At 42.9% G+C, this 18,805-nt stretch overlaps 2 protein-coding genes across 3 annotated transcripts; one reads left to right on the top strand and one right to left on the bottom strand.

Moving 5' to 3' along the window:
- Positions 1-181: 181 nt before the first annotated feature.
- On the top strand, positions 182-14,282 carry LOC108068848 (PP2C-like domain-containing protein CG9801). 2 transcript variants are annotated; one of them, XM_017158675.3, is made up of 3 exons: positions 182-525; positions 10,506-10,780; positions 11,426-14,282. In XM_017158675.3, exons 2-3 carry the CDS (start codon positions 10,647-10,649, stop codon positions 13,413-13,415), a joined length of 2,124 nt encoding a protein of 707 aa, XP_017014164.2. In that variant the 5' UTR covers positions 182-525; positions 10,506-10,646; the 3' UTR covers positions 13,416-14,282. The 2 variants fall into 2 exon arrangements, with proteins under 2 accessions (XP_017014164.2, XP_070074045.1); XM_070217944.1 differs by lacking the exon at positions 182-525 and adding an exon at positions 3,258-3,472.
- A 69-nt stretch (positions 14,283-14,351) lies between these two features.
- On the bottom strand, positions 14,352-18,600 carry LOC108068840 (VPS35 endosomal protein sorting factor-like). Its single transcript, XM_017158663.3, has 12 exons — positions 18,376-18,600; positions 18,219-18,309; positions 18,036-18,149; positions 17,810-17,981; positions 17,096-17,751; positions 16,873-17,039; positions 16,533-16,815; positions 16,166-16,476; positions 15,771-16,102; positions 15,404-15,712; positions 14,723-14,991; positions 14,352-14,665 (listed from the first exon to the last, which is right to left on the bottom strand). Exons 1-12 carry the CDS (start codon positions 18,390-18,392, stop codon positions 14,558-14,560), a joined length of 2,829 nt encoding a protein of 942 aa, XP_017014152.2. The 5' UTR covers positions 18,393-18,600; the 3' UTR covers positions 14,352-14,557.
- Between the last annotated feature and the right edge of the window lie 205 nt (positions 18,601-18,805).

Here is an 18,805-nt window from a genome sequence, read left to right as displayed (position 1 = left end):
ATTCAACAGTTTAGGGAATACCCTGTACATTTTTAAAAACTACGACGTCTTGTGTGAACGCTTACATCTATTTTTCCGCAGATGTGAGTTCTAGCGGCAGTCTGAAAATGGTATTAAGTCTCGATAGTCTTACGCATCCCAATCGTGAGTGCTAACGCATCACTATCTCTTTGGGCCATTCTCACTTTGAAATTCAAATTGGAACAGGAACGTTCGGTCCGCGCGTGCACGAACCGTTTATTCCGTTCGCTGTCAAGACTTTTCGTTTCGTAGTGGCTTTAATTGGCAAGCAATCAGACTGGAAGTGCAATACACAAACCAACGATTAAAGTTAATATCGAGGCCGAATTCCATTCAGAAGGGCAGAGTTCTGGGCGGTGGAACCACCCCCTTAAAAACTGTTAAATATTTATACACACCACCTACGGAACGCACGCACTCACATATTTTCCATTGCGAGTGGCGCCAACATATGTAAAGCAGCGATAAGAAAACAACCGAGAAAAGGAAAGCAGGGAAATTGCTGTAAGTGAAATGCATTGTGTCATCTGAATAATTTGAAGTTCTATTGATTTTCTGGATTTTGGGGGGCCACCTCCGAATGTTTTTGCCGCCTTCCCCGGTTTTTTTGTCGCCTTTTGTTTTGTGCCCGTGTTTCCGTGTGTGTTCGTGAGCCTTGATTTTTCCATTCAACTGGGTTTGCGTCTTATTTTCCTGTTTTCTTATCCCCCATCGAATTGTGGGTGGGGTGGGTGGTTGTACCGCTGTTGATTCACCTGTCGTGTGTTTTATTTTCGTTTTCAACTTCACGGGCAGCTGCGAAATCTCAGCTGCTCCGAGCAACAACAAAAACAAACAAAAAGTCAGCTTTCGTTGGTGCAATAACCGGTTTTCAAGCTTTATCGTACATATTTCGAAACTGTGCTAATAGCTGGTGTTGTTTTTCGTTTGGCACATTTTATCGCTTTGTTAGCCATATAATCATAGGCTAAGTAATATTAATGACTGTGGAAAATAGCGATAATTTTTAAAATGGGGAGCACTTGCTAATTTATTGGATTTCGCTGCCTTTGCCAGGAAGTTCATTTTGACGCAGTCGAAAAGTATGGCAAAAACTTTTCCACTTATAATGTCAGTCATTCATTTTTACCGTTTCGCCTGCCAACTTCAGTTGCATATGATGGCAGCTACCTCCTTCTCTTTCGCACTCACTCCTACTCGAGCACTGAGAGAAAAAAATTACAGATGTTTTGTGCAAATACTTTGGCTTAAAATCATTTTATTTGTAAAAAACATCGGAATTCTAACTTATTTTTATTTGTTTGCAATAATTTATTTTGCAATTTTAAATTTATAAAATCTAAAAATAGTTAAAAACTAGGATAAAAATTGTTAATCTACTTATTACTTATTTATTATTCTTATTCTGAACAGGGACCGAAAAGAAAATCATGCACCTAGAAGGTACCAAAAATTTTTTTTAAAAACACCACTATTTTTATTAGCCTTTGTAATCCCTAATGATTTTTATTTTTTGATTTTTATAATAAAACTCAAAAAATAACTATTATTTGTTGATTTTGATGTATAATTTTTATACCCGTTACTCGTAGAGTAAAAGGGTATAATAGATTCGTGCAAAAGTATGTAACAGCTAGAAGGAAGCGTTTCCGACCCCATAAAGTATATATATTCTTGATCAGGGGCACTAGCCGAGTCGATCTAGCCATGTCCGTCTGTCCGTCTGTCCGTCTGTCCGTCTGTATGAACGCTGAGATCTCAGAAACTACAAAAGCTAGAAGGTTGAGATTTTCCACACATATTCTTTGGCTTCCTACGCAGCGCAAGTTTATTTTAGCCGAGCGCCACGCCCCCTCTAACGCCCACAATCGCCCAGTAACGATTTTAAAATGGGTCCTGCGCCCACATCTTTAAAGATTTCCGAGAAGTATAAATGCATTTTTGTTGTGTATATTTATACCTATCGAAATGTAGAAGACATTTTTCAAATCGGACCATTCATTAAAAAGTTATACGCATTCAAAATATCTACATATATCTATCTCCCTCGCACTCCCTTTAGCTGAGTTACGATTATTAGTCGGGACACCAACCCGCGTTCGCACTTCCTTTAGCTGAGTGACGGGTATTAGATAGTCGGGACACCAACCCGACTATAGCGTTCTCTCTTGTTTTATGTATATTCCTGAATCCCTATATTCCATATTAAACGTTTCTCTCAGTGTAGCTAGCATAATTTTACTCTGAGCATTTTGGACGTGCAGCAGGCAATTTCTAGGGTCCTGAAACAAGCCGAAAGCACTCGCTCCAAGGATATCAGGCTCGTCAGGCCACAAAATCGATTCTCCACGAAGCCCAATACCTTGGAGAAAACCCGACACGTGATGGCGCCTGGCTGGAAATTACTGAAAAAGAGGAAAAAAGGGGCCACGGAATATAGGAATAGGATGGGTGGGATTGGGATTGGACATGCCAATGGGAACTTTCAACTCGTTCTGCCCTTTCTACAACTTCTTGCGCAAACTGCGGCAAAAATCAAACGGGGGCGAAATGTGCCGGATATAAGCTGTAAACCGAAAGGGGACAACTCGGTCAGATATTTTGGGGGACTAAGTTTAGAAGCCAGGGTCTAAATGCCGTAAACAAGAACTAGATAACGTATCTAAGATTATCTGAGCGTCGCTCTAATTTGGGGTGATTTCCAACTGGGAACGGGGATTACCTACCGCACTTCTGAAGCGATTGCAACAGTATGGTTACCATTTTTCAGTAGACCAGCCCCCATTTGTAAACAAATTGGTTTATAAGATAACTTCATTTTCTTTCTATCTGCAATTTTAAAGTGTAGGAAACTTTAAACGCATATGTTAGGACTAGAAATGGAAATTATAGAAAAATAACATTTATGTTAAGGGGATCATTTTTTTACCTTATGATACATACTAGAATTTTGAAATACGTTTTATTAAATGCGAAATATTTGTTTAAGTTATCAAGATCAGGATAGAACTCAACTAAAAAACATCCCTAAAAGCACAACGTCGATAAGCATGACTCATATTCATGGTGACTTAATTCCTAATGCTGGGGCTTACCAACAAATATGTATGTTACATGCAAAACCATTTTCTTAATCTTGTATTAAAGTACATTCACAGCTATAGACTTCCTCACACAAAGAAACATTTATCACCATTATTTACTTCTCCAAACCAAAAGACATCATCATTCATAGTATCACACATCATTGTCAAATTTTTATTTGAAAAACTTTTTACGATATACTCCACTCCAACTGGAGACCAAACTTTTGATTCTGCTTTAAATTATATGAGAAACTTCGGCACTTAAGCATACATATAAAAAAATTCCTTTTCCGCTGGCGCCCGAAGAAACCCCAGGAATTCAATCACTTTCGCTTGGCAACCAGAGAATTTTCACAACTCTTCTTGTAAGTAGTGGGGAATTTGGTGTTTTCGGTGGTGCAGAGAACTCCCCGAAACTAACTTTGAACTATGCATGCACATTGGGAAAATATTTTGTTTCTCCGTTTTATATTTTCCTGCCGGCTCCTTTTTATTTCGAGCAGCCGAGGAGCAGGCACACAGACTCCTGGCTGCCGTCTGGCTTTTTCCCGGGGGATGGGGTCGCATGAAGTTGTTCTGTCTGGACTCCATCCACTAACCGGCAACTGGCGGGTTTCCCAGCACTACTCCTTCTCCTTTCCAAAGTCCACCATCCTTTGTTGTCTCGGTTCTTCGGTGGAAACGGAGATGGCGAATGGCGCTGCCGATGGCTCTTTTATGACGCAGTTGGTCCGGGCTAGTTGAAGTTTGTTTGCTCGGCCGGGCCTGAAAAAGAGTTCATTCTTCTATAATGCATTAGCCAGCCACTGAAGAAGTTGTCTTTGTATAGAATTTCCCTGTTTGTTTAAAGCCAACCAGGGGCAATAAGTCAATAAGCTTTCCCCTCCATCCGAAACAAAAACCCACAAAAATCCCAGTTTATGCCTTTGATGAGAGGCATCCAATCGGCGGTAGACCAGCCACATAAAAATAAATAACATTTTGCCAATTTCCAATTAATCAGCAAAGTCAACGGCAGCAAAAGTTCATTGAATTTGCAGCTGTATCGGGTTTGGCGATTTCGGTAAATTGATTGGAATTAGAAGGGGTATATCTGGGGTCTAGGGTTTCTCTTCATGCACGCCCCGTTGCCAAAGATTAGTCAGCCGAGTGATATGACTAAGCGAACCACCGAAGCATTTGGCCACCGCACCAGACGGAATAAAATTCAAATTAAAACTAGAAATCGGAGAGGTGAGGGTGGTGGGTAGGTGCTGAGCTCTGACAGCCAATCGGTCACTTAACCCGTTGCAAGGTCTCGAAACAGTAAAAGCTCTTTTGAATAATATCTTTTTTTAATATTACATTTAATTCTTCTCTTTAAATGAATTAACTTTAAGCGAATATGGATGGAAATATATTCTAAAATATTAAAACATATTATGACAGATACATACATATATAAAAATTATAGATTTAATTTAGAATTTATTTAGTAACATTTCCTAGATTATGAAATCCAATATATCATAAATAAGCTCCAACTATCAAATATTTATATATTTAAGAGCCTTTATATACTTGTAAAAGTTTATAGACATTGTGGTAGGTGGGAAATAAAATACTCTTTTATTAGATGAAGGAGTTCCACTTTCAAGACCTTCTACTGTACAGTGACAACCAAGGCACATGGCAAACCAAGCGAATGGAGCCCTGAAAAGTCCGTCATTGGACAGCCATTTGACACCAGAGACTGCAAGATTGTCTGAAGGTAGCTTGAGGTGGGGTAAAGACGACATGGGTGGACAGGAGCTGTGGGCGGGGTATCGGGGATATCGGGGTATCAGGGGTATCAGGGGTATCGGGGGTATCGGGGCGGACAAAGTGGCTCGTTGGTTGCTCAATTGCTGCGGGGCAGTTGAGAAGTTGGTGTTTCTTTGTTTGCCACAGTTCTTTGGCCCGGGCCTTGACTTCGTTTGAATTGTCTTTGTTGCCATCAACGTTTAATTTAATATGTGAGTTGAGTGCCCGGTTCCTGCCCCAAAAAACAAGACCCCTCCCTTTATCCTACATCAACTGGTTACTGGCCTTCTAGATTTGCATAGACTCCACTTTTTTGTATGCCTGACAACGAGTCCTAACCCAAAGACCGAACCCAAAGACCAAACCCAAGCCAGACAGTCTTAGTTGAGGCTTCCCATTTAATTTATTCATGCAGGATTAGTCGTATATAAGTCCTACATAAATCGACGACAGCTGTCGCTACCTGGCTAGCATGTAAAGACTTTACTTCAATTTATGCAAATTATTTTGTGGGCTTGCCAAATGTGTGTGGGGAATCATCAGACGGTATTATATTTTCCGCCAGATGTTTGCAACATCCAAAGAAATCAATTAGTCGAATAAAACAGGAATTATATGGTATTAAAAGCAATAGAACTTAACTAAACTAAGGTAAAAAGGGTAGGTAAATACTATATAATTTCACTTAACCCAAAACAATGGATCTGATGGGCACTCCTTTGATATCGCTTTCCTAGGCCCAAATTCTCGCCTTGCTCCACTTTTGGTTTATTGCATTCGGCTTGTGGCAAGTTCTTGAAATATAGTGTTTTCGTGGCTAAAAACCGGGCCAAGTAGCGCGACCCCAAAAGTGGAAAAGCAAGGGAAAACATGCAAGCGGAAATGCAGTGGGGAAAACTACTGGGTGGATTGGGGTGGGTCTTAAGTGAATCCCCATTCGGGTCCTGGCATTGCTGTAAAGTGCACATAAAACAAAGGATGTTTCGCAACTTTTGACACACATCCAACAACAACCCCCAAAAGGGCTCTTAACTTTCCATTTCATCGCGCTCTGTCAATTGAATAGAACCGAGATGCAGTTGCAACACTAGATGGGGTGATTTTGAACTGAATCCGAGGAAAGAGCCCATTAATGCAAATTGTTGCAACAGGAAATGAGGCGTACCACGCAGAGCCGGAATGCTGAACACGCCAATTAGGTGGCAATTTATAAGAAATGTTTCGGGAACCGGGAAGAGGAGACCCCTTGTTTGCCCACATATCACGTCATGCAAACGTCGCCATTTCGAGGTGAAGGAACTCCTTTGTGATTGTTTTCGTGCGGTTTACGTTATGTAAAAAATTGTAATTGCCAGATTTTAATGAAGCCCCAGGTTGTGTTCGTTGGCTCAATGGGTTTTTTTCTGCCCTGGGGGGCGGGTCTAATGCATTATTTATGCAGCTGACAGCTTGTCCAATGAGTCAACACCTGTTTAAATACTGGGGGAAGGTTTAAGCTAAGAGCTTTTCAGGTTCTTGTCCAGATCCATGAAATTCGGACTTGGGGACCGAGGTCCACCCAACATCATGCATTTAAAATGCATGTACCTATTCCTTAATGCATTTGCTACTTAATGTTTTATTTTCATACCGCCTGATAAGCCTGGTCGGGAATGGAAAAATATTGCAAACGAGGAAATGAAAATTAAGCGTGTATTTCATTTTTTCCAAGATTGCCTTGAATGCGGTTGGATCGGCACTTGACTCGGGTCTGCGGTCTATGGAACCGGTTTTATTCCTATACTTTATATGTTTAAATCATAATAATACCTGTGTTATTATGTATCAAAAAGATATAATGTTATTTCTACTGATAATTAATAGCTAAAAACGAGGAGTTTCGCGCCAAAGATAAGATATATGGGTTCCCTAAGATATTTGAAATATTTGGCAGCTCACAAACTAGCAAACAGCTCTGTTTTATCTTCAGCTTAACGGCCTTCAACTTTCTTTCGAAGAAAACACGCAACGAATGCAACAATAAATTTTCACTTTCGTGTCTCCGCTTTTATAGCTTCTTGTTGTTTGTTGTCTGGCCCAAACAGAAACACACAAAAACGACTTTGAGCAGCTGCACTTGACTTGTGCTAAGTCTTTGGAGTCTTTGGCTTTGGCCCACCAACTGCACCTTGAGATTCCATTCCGCAGCATTCTATACAGCACATAATCTGCAGACAACTTGTTGTCACTTGGTCGTCGCTTTCAAAATGTTTCAAGTGCATTCAAAGTCACGGGTGTGTTTGCATTTGGTTGGAAGAGCTCAGACCCCCAAGAAGTCTTGTTTACTCTGGGCTTTGGCACGGCTCCCTCTTAAATCCACACAGAATTTAATATGCAGAAGAGCTCAGAAAACCCCACATCTAATTAACCCAGTGGGTAAACAGAAATTCAGCACATCTGATTAACTCAGAAAAAATAGGCGATTTTGAAGTCTGCGGGAAATGCATTCTGAAGTCGCGCTAAATAAATCTTTCAAGCGAAAAATGCTCTCAGACATTCTGTTTTGATGGGTGGCAGCTATAAATACAGGCAAAACACAACTATTTATAGTTGGAGGAAGCCCGAATGGTTTATTTTGGTTTTCGAGCATAAACAAAGTTCGAAAGACTCACGAGATCTGTGCCACATCCGATAATATTTACTCAGTTGCCTTTATAGACTGTACTATACTATACAGACCCGCCCAGATCTTGCACAATGATCTCACAATACCGCGTTACGATTGCCACATTTCCACGCTTGATTAGTTTCGGGTGTTGAAAATTTCGATGGACCCGAAATCCCATCGAAAAGTGTCGATTGATTGGGGCACACGCCTCACGAATTGTTGGTTGATTTTGGGGGAGTGTCTTTAATGTCACGAATCATGAATCATTTGAGTATTACAGATTGTAATGCATATTGCATTCCATAGCAACTAAAGATAAATACAAAGTAATCATATTTGAGATACATTTTAGTTAAATTTTTAAATTTTAATTTAATAATTAATGTGCACCCAAAAAAAAAAGATATGTATCGTTGGTCAATTTTACCTTACTTAAGATCAATTTTAATTTAGCCTGGCTTCAGGTAAATTTGACCTGGTCGGAAAGGATACTTCATATAAAAACGACCTGGGTTTTGCATGACCTGAAATTTACATGGCCATATCGGTTTTACGGTGACATGTTTTTTTTTGTGTGTGTATTATTACAACTTAAAAAGTTAATATATTATAGTTTATAAGGAGTTCGGAAACCTCTTTTTTAATTCCTATTAAACGATAATATATAATATATAAGATAATATATTTTAGTATATATAGTTTTAAAACCACTTTTGAAATTTCTATGAATCGAAGTCTTTAGATTATAATGGAAATTTTTTAAGAAACATCCCTTATGGGTTTATTTAATTTAGCTCTCTAAACAACCCGATAATCTTCCCAGCACGTGCTGTCAGGTGGACAATAGCCAGATCTTAAATATTATGTGATCACCCACAATGGCTTCCCATCAGCGGAACAAGCTCGGCGAATTGAGAAGCCAGCAAGTCACAGTCAGATGCCCTTTGTGTGTCAAGTGATGATGATCTTGATGAGGACTCTGATTGACGTGGATGGCAGAAAGAAATTGGAGCAGTGGCAGATGAGAACTACAAAACGCTTGCGGCTGGGCTTGAATGTTGGCTCTTGTGGTGCAGTTGTAATCTCTTTGGCTGCACATTTAATCGCAAATTGCACATTGTTGCGGCCAAATTGAATTGTTTTGCGGCGGTGTGGAGGTGGGCATTTCAATCATCCGGATTGATTGCCCTGGACCGGCATCGAGTGCACACAGCTGGCTGCGCCTCAGTGCGCCCACAGAAAGATATACCTACATATAACCACACATCTGCACTCTCCACCCCATTCGCCCATCGAACGACTTTGTCTCGCGGCTCTGACTTTTCAATTCATTTGATTTGTATCTTGGAAAAGTGGATATGGTAATGGGAAATCTCCTCCCCTTCTTTACTTGTCGGTTATTTGGGTTAATTTGATTTTAATGCCTTGCCACAAGGAATGCGGGTGTGGTGGCAATCAGATCAGCGCCCAGCAATTGCCAAGAAATCGCGCATCTTGTGGCCATCAGATTTCAATTGAATTACATTACTCGCTGATTGATTCGTGAGTAAAGTCCAAGTTCAGCGAAACTCGATCAAGAGTCCGAATGGTTCAAGGTTTGAGTGATTTTCGCGTGCCATTAACTGCGTTTTATGAGAAGCGCGTAGAAAGGCGTTCCCTCCCACACGGTAAATCGACATAGTTTTCAATAGACCACTCATTTGTCACTTGAAGTACTCAGGCCATAAATTAAAGTGCTTGATTGTGTGTTTTATTTTTATTTGTATATTTTTCGAGCATTTGTGAAATTTTCAGCAGCAACAACTAGCCTTCTTTAATAATTGCCCCCGCCAACGAAACTACTTTCAGTACTTTCTGTTCTTGTTTATCATTTATATAAATCGTTTTGTGTACAGCGTCTAAGGAAAAGCATCTTCACAATAATTGCTGTTGAAGATTAGCATTTATTGTGTTTGCAAACCATTGTAATCTCGCTGGGAAGAATATGAATGTGGTTGTGCATTGTCTACGAGAATGGATCAGGTAGTTGGATGCTCTAATACGGCAATTAAAAGTCGTCTGCGTTTTGCGGCATTGAGTTAGATAATTTTATAGCAGACCTTGAAGTGGGTCTTACCAGCATACATACCTCTGTTTTTTCACCCTTATATGATATCATCTTTCCGTTGAAACAGAACTCGAAGCTGTCAGAATTTGAAAACCAACATCTGCTGGAGTTGCAGGTCTCCCCGGGCAGTTGGTTTGTCCATTCATTAATCATAAGCACATCAGTGATGCCAAATCCTCATTCAAAGCGCAGAACTAATCAAAGCTTAACTCTGGAAAGGGTTTTTGTGGATAAGAATATTTCCTATTTATTTTGGAAACTCTAGTATTAACTTTTAATACAGTTCTGTAAGTCTAATTTTCATATCTCAAAGAAAACCTTATAGATAAATTTAAGGAGGTACGAGTTATGGAAGTTTAACTGTATTCATAAGTTAAGAAGGTTTGAAAATCTCAACTGATCTTAACTATAAAACATTTGGTTTTCTAATAACGATCAAAAATGGATTTGAGTACACCTTAACGTTTCTAAATTTTGAGTTCAAAGGGTCAAATTGGCATCACTGGTTCAACTCACATGCGGAGAGCCCTGCTAAAAGCCATGTCATCCGAAGCCCGAAGGAAGGATGGGATTTCTGTGTCTCGTGCATTCGCAATGAGTTGACTGAAAGCCCATTCAGGGTTGGAATCCTCCTCCCCTCACATCCTGGAGTTTTGTGTGGCCAGGGGAAGGATGCTCTGCCTGCGGCAACTAAAAAGAACATCCCGTCATTAGGAGCAGGCGGTTTATGGGGGGAATAATGTCAGTTATGCGGCTGCCACTGCAATTTGCTCGTAATTCTTTTCGTGTTTGCTCTGCCCCATTTAATTGCATAATTTATTGATAATTAAATGAAGCTCTAAATTAAACTCTCTTTTTGCAGGGTGGAGGCGTTTGGAGTGACTCAGCTCCCACAACAATTGCCGCTGATGAGGTGAACGAACTGGTCAGCTGCGCAGCATCCATCTCTGGCAATTAAGACGACCCTAATTGGAGGGAGGAAGGAGCATCATCTGGGCCCAAGATGCCGTCGCTGCGCCAGAAGGTCACCACTTACTTCCGCCAGTTGAGCTTCATCGCGGAGCCTCGCGAGGGTCGCCGGCGGGCCAGCGAGCACGAGGATGAGGATGGCAGCTTCATTACCAAGTATCTGGAGGGGTGAGTAAATGGAAGCAGCCTGCAGGTGGAGAACAGTACACACAAAAAAAATGATGTTACCGTAAAATCGATATGGCCATGTAAATTTCAGATCATGCAAAACCCATATCGTTTTTACATGAAATACCCTTATCGACCAGGTCAAATTAACCTGGCCTCATATCAAATTAAAATTGATCTTAAATAATGTAAAATCGATCTACGATTAAGTAGCAGCCTGCAGTTGGAGAACAGTACACACAAAAAAAATGATGTTACCGTAAAATCGATATGGCCATGTAAATTTGAGATCATGCAAAACCCATGTAGTTTTTACATGAAATACCCTTATCGATCAGGTCAAATTTACCTGGCCTCATATCAAATTAAAATTGATCTTAAATAATGTAAAATCGATCTACGATTAAGTAGCAGCCTGCAGTTGGAGAACAGTACACACAAAAAAAGCATGTCACCGTAAAATCGATATGGCCATGTAAATTTCAGATCATGCAAAAGCCATATCGTTTTTGCATAAAATACCCTTATCGACCAGGTCAAATTTACCTGGCCTCGTATCAAATTGATCTTAAATAATGTAAAATCGATCTACGATTCATATTGATTTTTTTTGATTGTAGTTAACCCGTCTTCCCTAATCCACAGCCGCATGCAGCGACAGTTTGTGGAGGGCCCGGAGATCTACAATGGCCAGAATCCCACAGACATGCCCGTGCTCAAGCTGAACGCCTACGAGGCTGGAACCTGCACCATAACCGCCGCCTGCACTGGACCGGATGAGGGTCTCACCGGCATCAAGCGCTCCAAGCTGCACCTAAGCACCAGCTTTGCGGACGACATAGACTTTATAGACACGCAGCAGGAGAACGATGATTGCTATGGGGTCAGGAAGAGCACTCCACCAGTGCAGTCGGCCACACAGAACTCCACGCGATTGGCCAGCAAGTTTGGACGCCCGCCGGCGGGATCCCGGAGGCAGAGCAGCACGGAGCAGCCCTCCGGATCCGCTCCAGCTTCGGGGATGCGTTCCCGCAAGAATTCCAAGAGCAGCATAGCCAATCTGGCGGCGGCCACTACGGGTGGCGAAAAAGCCAGCAGCGATCAGAACAACAAGAACCTGTTGAACGCAAAGACTGAGGCCTCCGTCGATGGAGATCGCGAGCGGCTGCTCCGCGAGGCGGTGAGCAACCAGGGGGGATCTTCTCCAGCTGCTATCATCGCGGGCGTGGAGAACTGGCGCATGGAGTGCGACTTCGCCTACGGCATTTCAGTCTCCCTCTACGAAACGAACATGCTGACCAAAGAGCCCATGGGCAATCCAATCGCCGATTGCTACGGGATGGTGGTGCGCGGCGATTCGGCGGCCATGGCCATGGCAGATGGCGTCAACTGGGGCGATGGAGCGCGTCTGGCCGCCCGCTCGGCTGTCCACGGTTGCCTGGACTATCTGGATCGAGCTGTGTTTGGTCAGGCAATGGAATGTAGGGCCACCACCACGCAGGAGGTCTTTGTGAGTCTGCTAAGGAGCCTTTGGGAGGGACACGGCTGCATTTTGGAGGTGGGCGGAGCCCTGTCCACGCTGACCATTGCCGTGGTGCTGCCGCTGGACGGAGCGCCGGGCAAGTATGTCGTCTGCTCGTGCAACGTGGGCGATTCGCTGGGCTATGTGTACTCGAAGAAGCACGGAGTAAGGGAACTCACACAGGCCTCCCACGACATCAGCTCCATGCGGGACATGCGCGACGCCCTGGGCGCCTTGGGACCGGCGGATGGCAACAAGCCGGAGCTGAGCAACCTCACCTTCTCGATGAGCTGCCTGGAGAGCGGCGACATTGTGTTCCTCACCTCGGACGGGATTAGCGATAATTTCGATCCCGTGGTGGGCAAATTTGCCGAGGCTTGGACGCCGGATGTGAAACTGCAGGCGGCGGGGCAGGGAAAACTAGCTAGCTTGGCACCCAAGCGGCAGAACAAGAGTGCCTCCGCCATCTATGCCCGTCTGCATCCTTCGACGCCGCCCACGCGACCTGCCCGTCAGCAGTCCAAGGCGAGCAGTCCGCCGAGCAATGCGCCCAGTAGGCCGAAGTATATGCGTTCGCAGACGCTCATTGAACCGCGCCAGGGATTGGTATCGCCTCCACCGCCTGCTATAACCCTTCAGCGCATTCCAAAGTCCATCTCTGGACTACCGCTGGTCACTGGGCCCCAACGGCATGCTCTCACCCTGTACCGCCTGGAGGATCTGCTCAGCTACGGCATAAACGGAACCTTCTCGCCCTGCGTTTCGGCCCGCCGACTGTGCCACTTGCTCATCGATTTCGTAAGGATGATCACGTCCGCCAGGCGAAAGACCCTGGAGCAGAGGGAACTCTTCTATAAGCTGTCCACGGGTCCCGATGGCGCCAAGCGGGAGGTGCAACTGAATCGCATGCAGCATCGGGCGGCCAGGAAGCGCGTTGTGGACAGCAGTGCCTTTGTGGCACTGCCCGGAAAACTGGATCATGCCACTGTGATGGCCTACACGGTGGGCGGGGGAGAGGATCACCATAATGGAAACGATGCCGGCGATACCGGAGGAGGAGGAGCCCTTTCGCCCGTCCTGCAATCCAAGGAGTTCAAGGAGACGAATTTCTAAAGTTGCGGAAACGCCAGACTGCAGACTAAGCTTTTTATACATTTCTCTCACTCACATATTGGGTAGTTCTATCTTAAATGTACGAAACAGTTGTCTTCGGGGTCTGTAATAAATTTTCAGTTCATGTTTTGGTTATTTTCTTCACATAGTTACGCAGCAAGTGCCAATTTGTGTTATTTCAAAGAAAATAGATCGTAGAATACCTAATCATATTGTTAGATATCCGCCAAATACATTATTTAGTTATCTATCCAAGGAATAATAGCATTAATTGTTTCTATTCGTTCACTTATTTTATAATTACAAATAATTTATATCAGGCAAACCAATATTGAAAAAATACCTTGTTAATAATTTAAGACCCTAAAGAAAATCGTTAATATATTTGACCAAGAAATACCCAAACACACATATATATTTACATAAATATCCATAAATACGTAGTGATATATCTCACATATATCCCTTATATTCATAAAGCTTTCGTCTAAGTTTGTTGATTTTAATTCCGTATTCTCATTTATCAGCCATAGTTTTTTAGCCATTTTTTTGTAAACTGCAAACGACAGAAATGCCTCAAATGTTTTAAACTACCAAAAAAAGAAAAGAATAAGAACACACAAATGTACATCGTATTTTTACACTCCCATTCGTAATTCAATGTAAATTCCACCTTTACGCCAGCAGCTACAATGTGAATTTAATACATTTAATAACAGCTGTCCCACACAATTTTAAATTATATAAGCGTAAAAACTTGGTAACGCACAGCTTAAGTTGCTAATTGGACTGTGTCAAGCGGGCCTCAGCAATAAACAATTGAATAAACGCATTGGAAAATTGCGCTTTTACAAACACCATAAGAAAGTTGTTTTATTTGAATGAAACCATCTACTAAATATGCTTTTTATTATCTCTGTAAAACCATCTCGAAACTGCAGGTCAAAATTTAATCAAGTCTTCAAACGTTATAACATACTCGTAATTGCACAGAAATGTAATACAAAATTTGTCAGTTCCTTGTTAGGGTTGAAAAAGCACAAACGCAGGATAGCGGTTCTGCGCAATAAATCCGTAAAAGATTCATGCACATAAGAATATATAATCTCAGCGAATAGCTATAGTTCTTATAATTTAATTTCTCAGCTGTTGCGCATGCGCAGGAGCAGTTTGGCAATAGCCTGAGCCTGCGGGGGTGAGCCATCCTTAATTTGTTTGTACAGGATTTCCACACTGCGCAACGTTTGGGGCTGCAAGAGACAAACTTATAATTCGATGGCAATGGTAGTAAAACAAATTCAACATACTAATATCTTTACATCCAATTGTGATTGGGCCTTATTGGCCAGAAGCCATAGATTCACCGCCAATTGAGCGATAGTTTCCCTCTCCAAGTCAGCATATCTCACGATCCTCAGAAAAAGTTCCAGGGCTAACTCAGCTTGCGATCGTTGCTGTTGGGCAACTCCCAATGATTTCAGCTGCAGCAGAATGGCATCGACAACCTGAGCACACAAGTTATTAACCTCCTGCAAGAACTTAGGATCGTGCCCATACAAATCGTCATTGGACACCACTGTAATGGAAAATGGAATTTAGATATATTTTACATATGTATATAGAACATTATACTATTTTTTTATAAATATTAAAAATGGCGTTTTGCAGAAAACCGCGAATGAAATATTTTTTTTTTAAGTTTGGACTATATTATGCACTGGAACTAAAAGCTTGGCAAAAATAATAATTTTTGGGGTTTTTTTTTACCACACGTAATTTAAAATTATAAATGAATTAAACAAAAAAATAGCATCGCCATATATTCGCTTCTGTCAAAAGGATTTTTTTAAACTTTTTTAAGAATCCGTTTTAAATAATGTGAAACTGTCATAAAATTTAGATATCGTTTTGAGACCCTGAAGAAAATCTCGATACGTTTCACAAAGAATCACTCATATACATAGTTCATAATAATAATATAATCCTACCTCCTTTAATATGATAAGGAAACTTTTCCAGGCTCTGCACATAGAGCATGTCGAGGGAATGCAGATAGATGATACTCGGTGCCGTGCTGTCCGCTTTGAATTCATGTCTGCCCAGCACCTCCAGCAGCAGGCGAAGGAAGTACAGGACTCCCTGTTCCGGGCTATCCGGCACCACGATCAATGTGGCCAACATATTGCACATGTAGGAGACCAGAAAGCGCTCTAAGCTTCTTGGCTTTCCATCAAAGTCCACGGTGGCTGCGGGCAGCTCATTAACCAACTGCAATGCGGCCTCGAAGCAAGCATCCGCTGTTGTTAAACAAAAATATTAATTTAAAATAGTCAGCTTATCTCATCTTATACTAACCTTGCCCCAGGCACAGATGCTGCAAAGCCAGTTGACCGCAGAGCAGATACAAATTCATTTGCTGCTGGATGGCTCCAATGCTGGGAATAGTAATGAAGCAGTAGGCGATACAGGCCTTCACGAATCCCGTTGACTTGGAACGATTTCGCGTGGCCAATTTGCAGGCCGCATGAACCAGAGTCACATAGACCGCATCTAGGTTGCTAAACGTACCCCTGGCCTCCACATAGAAGCTCAGTTGCTGCTCCAAGTCGCGTCCAAAGTGAACTTTATGAATGAAGACATTGATGAGCTGGGAAATCTGGCGGCGCTCATCCTCCACGGACAGAGCACTGGCAAAAATAGGGTTTTAGTTATTTTAAAGTATATTATTTGTATACCATTTAAGTACTCACTTGACAGAATCGTTCAAAATCTTTCCGAGATACATCAAGGCGTTGGTGACGACAGCGTCGCAAGTATATTCCTCGCTATTCTGTTTGTAAAAATTGAGAATGTTCTTGCACACTTCAACACGCACCGACTCCTTTTGAAAGAGATCCAAATAGGGCAGGAAATTAGGTTGTATCAGTAGCAGCTCAATGCTGCGATAGTTTTGCATTATCCTGGTTAAAATGTTTTGCAATTGGGAGTAGTGTTTTTCATAGGCTTTGCCCAGACACATCCGTGCATTCAGTTCGCCCAGCAGTCGGTTGACCTCATGGACCTAATAAAAATTATAAAATATTAAAGGCTCAAACTAAAACACTTCCTTGAACTCACCGTAAAATACTGGGATACAAAGACGGCCCAAGTCTCCACACAGTTTATGTACTCATTGGGATCCGTCAGCTTATTAATTGTTTCGAAAGCCGCTTTTAGGAAGGAGACCCGCTGCTCCTGCAGAGGAGCGCAGCTACTCACGCAACTCCCCAGTGAGCGGAGCAACTGGGACTTGGAGATTCCGGGTGTTTCAGAAGCATTTATCAGCTCAATGAATTCCAATGCATTTGTGGCAATGAACTCGGACTTAAAGGAACACAGAATGGACATCAGAATCGCACCGCTGGGAATGAATTTAGTATGAGTTATTACTGTTGGGTTTTATAAAAACATTACTCACTTATTCTTCAGCTGCTTGCACTCATTTAGCATGTCCTGCGTGTGGAGCTCGCATTTGTGAACCAGGCAAAGCAGCATATAGTCAAAGGCTGGGGCATATAGCTGTAGGTAGGAGCTAGAGGTGACGATCTCTGGATGCAGGTTGAAGCGGGCCACAAAGCGAAATATCTTTAGACAAATATTTTATTATTACAGGTAGTCTGTTTAATGTTCCTCGCACTCACCTGCGGATAAATTACAAACAGATCACTAAAGTTCTCCCTGATGTACGTTTTACTGGGCGTCAGGGTCACGCCCATCCGCACCAAGTAGCAGCGAGCATAGCTGGAGACCAAGGGATCGGCTATGCCCCTCAATTGATGGGTAAGCCGCTGCAATATTCGCTCGTACTCCTCGCGAGAGGATGACAGGAACTCATAGCACCGGAATATAGACAACTCCAAGTAAAGACGCGGCAGCAACTCCCGAATAGAGGCGATCTTGTAGAACCAATTCTGGCACGTATCCCGGGCAGCCTCCCGTTCCCGCTCCAGTGTGCTCGCCGAAGCTGCGGGATCTCCCGAGGCCTTGGCCCGCAATCGATCGTATACCAACTTGCCGAAAACATCCAGAATGTCCGTGATGAGCACATACTGGCTGGGATAGAACTGCAGCACCGTGGTGTCCGCCAGCATCTTGGCACACTGAATGGCTATCTTCAGCGCCTTCACCCGCTGATCGTTGTGCCAGGACTGGATGAGCTCCTGCTTGAGCTGCTCGAACCGCTGGATGTACTCCTGCTGCGTGAGATCCATCATGTGGCGCATGCTGCCATCGTCGAAGTGATCCAGCTGCTCCAGGCGGTACTTTGTCTTGTCGGCCACCACGGTCTGCGCTTTGACTAAGATAGGAATCAAGATTTGGTAACAGTAAATACATAGAATCCTAGCCAGACTTACTGCTTTCGCTGCCGCCGTCCAAACTTCCGGATGCCACCAGGAAGCTGGTGGAGAGCGATAGCTTCTCGTTGGTGGTGAAGCGGTTGAGGATGCCCAGTCGCCGGCTGCTCCACTGCAGCGTGTTGTCCTCCGGCTCCGTTCGGTCCCGCTCGCGACGTTTCGTCTTGAGATCCTACGGATGCGAATCGCTTAGTCATGTTTCTTTCTAGGGCGCAAGTTTACCTACGAATTCGCTGGCAATTTGGCTGAGTGGATCGTTGAGCTCCTCATCCTGGCGGGCAAACTGCGACAGCGGATCGGTGCCCTCCAGAGCCCGGCTCAAGGGATTGCTGTCCACGACCTGGAGAAGATTGGTTCGTACTTAAATTTCAAGTACTTTAAAGATAGGGGCGTTGTATCTTTTACTCACCGTCACCGATTGCTGCTTCAGCGGATGATCCAGTGCGGCCTGGCCGGCCAGGCGGTTCTTTCGGACCTCGTAGCATCGCGGCACGCACACCCTGCAATCAGATGCAATATTTATCAATTCTTATTTGTTTATTTTCGGGGGAAAATAAATAAAGCACCATTCCAAGTTCGCCATAGCGTCGTGGTTGTTGTTGTCGGCATTCCTGACAGCTGTTCGCGGAGCATGGGCGTCGTCAGAAAATGAAGAGGGGGACGGCGGGAGGGAAACTGTACTTATTGGGGGGTAATTTTATAGAGCAGCTAAATTTTACTTATTTCGTGGTCAGAATTTGTTAAATAATATAAAACTTTTGAGCATATACAAGAATATTGTTTACATGTTTTAATTATCAAATTACTTTATTTTTATTATTGCGCAGAAACACTAAAATTTGTATTGATTTACATAAACAAGTGAAATAAATAAATGATAAATGCATAATGTAGTTATAATGGAATGGTTGCAATTAAGAAAGTGCTAAATTAAATATAATTAATTTAACATTTCCCCCAATCTCACATTTCAACCCCCCGAAACTGCGCCCTTGC

Source organism: Drosophila takahashii, chromosome 3R (genome assembly GCF_030179915.1).
Source record: "Drosophila takahashii strain IR98-3 E-12201 chromosome 3R, DtakHiC1v2, whole genome shotgun sequence".
Taxonomy (NCBI): domain Eukaryota; kingdom Metazoa; phylum Arthropoda; class Insecta; order Diptera; family Drosophilidae; genus Drosophila; species Drosophila takahashii.
The sequence above is the reverse complement of the archived record's forward strand: the minus strand, read 5'-3'. Positions and strand labels throughout refer to the sequence as shown.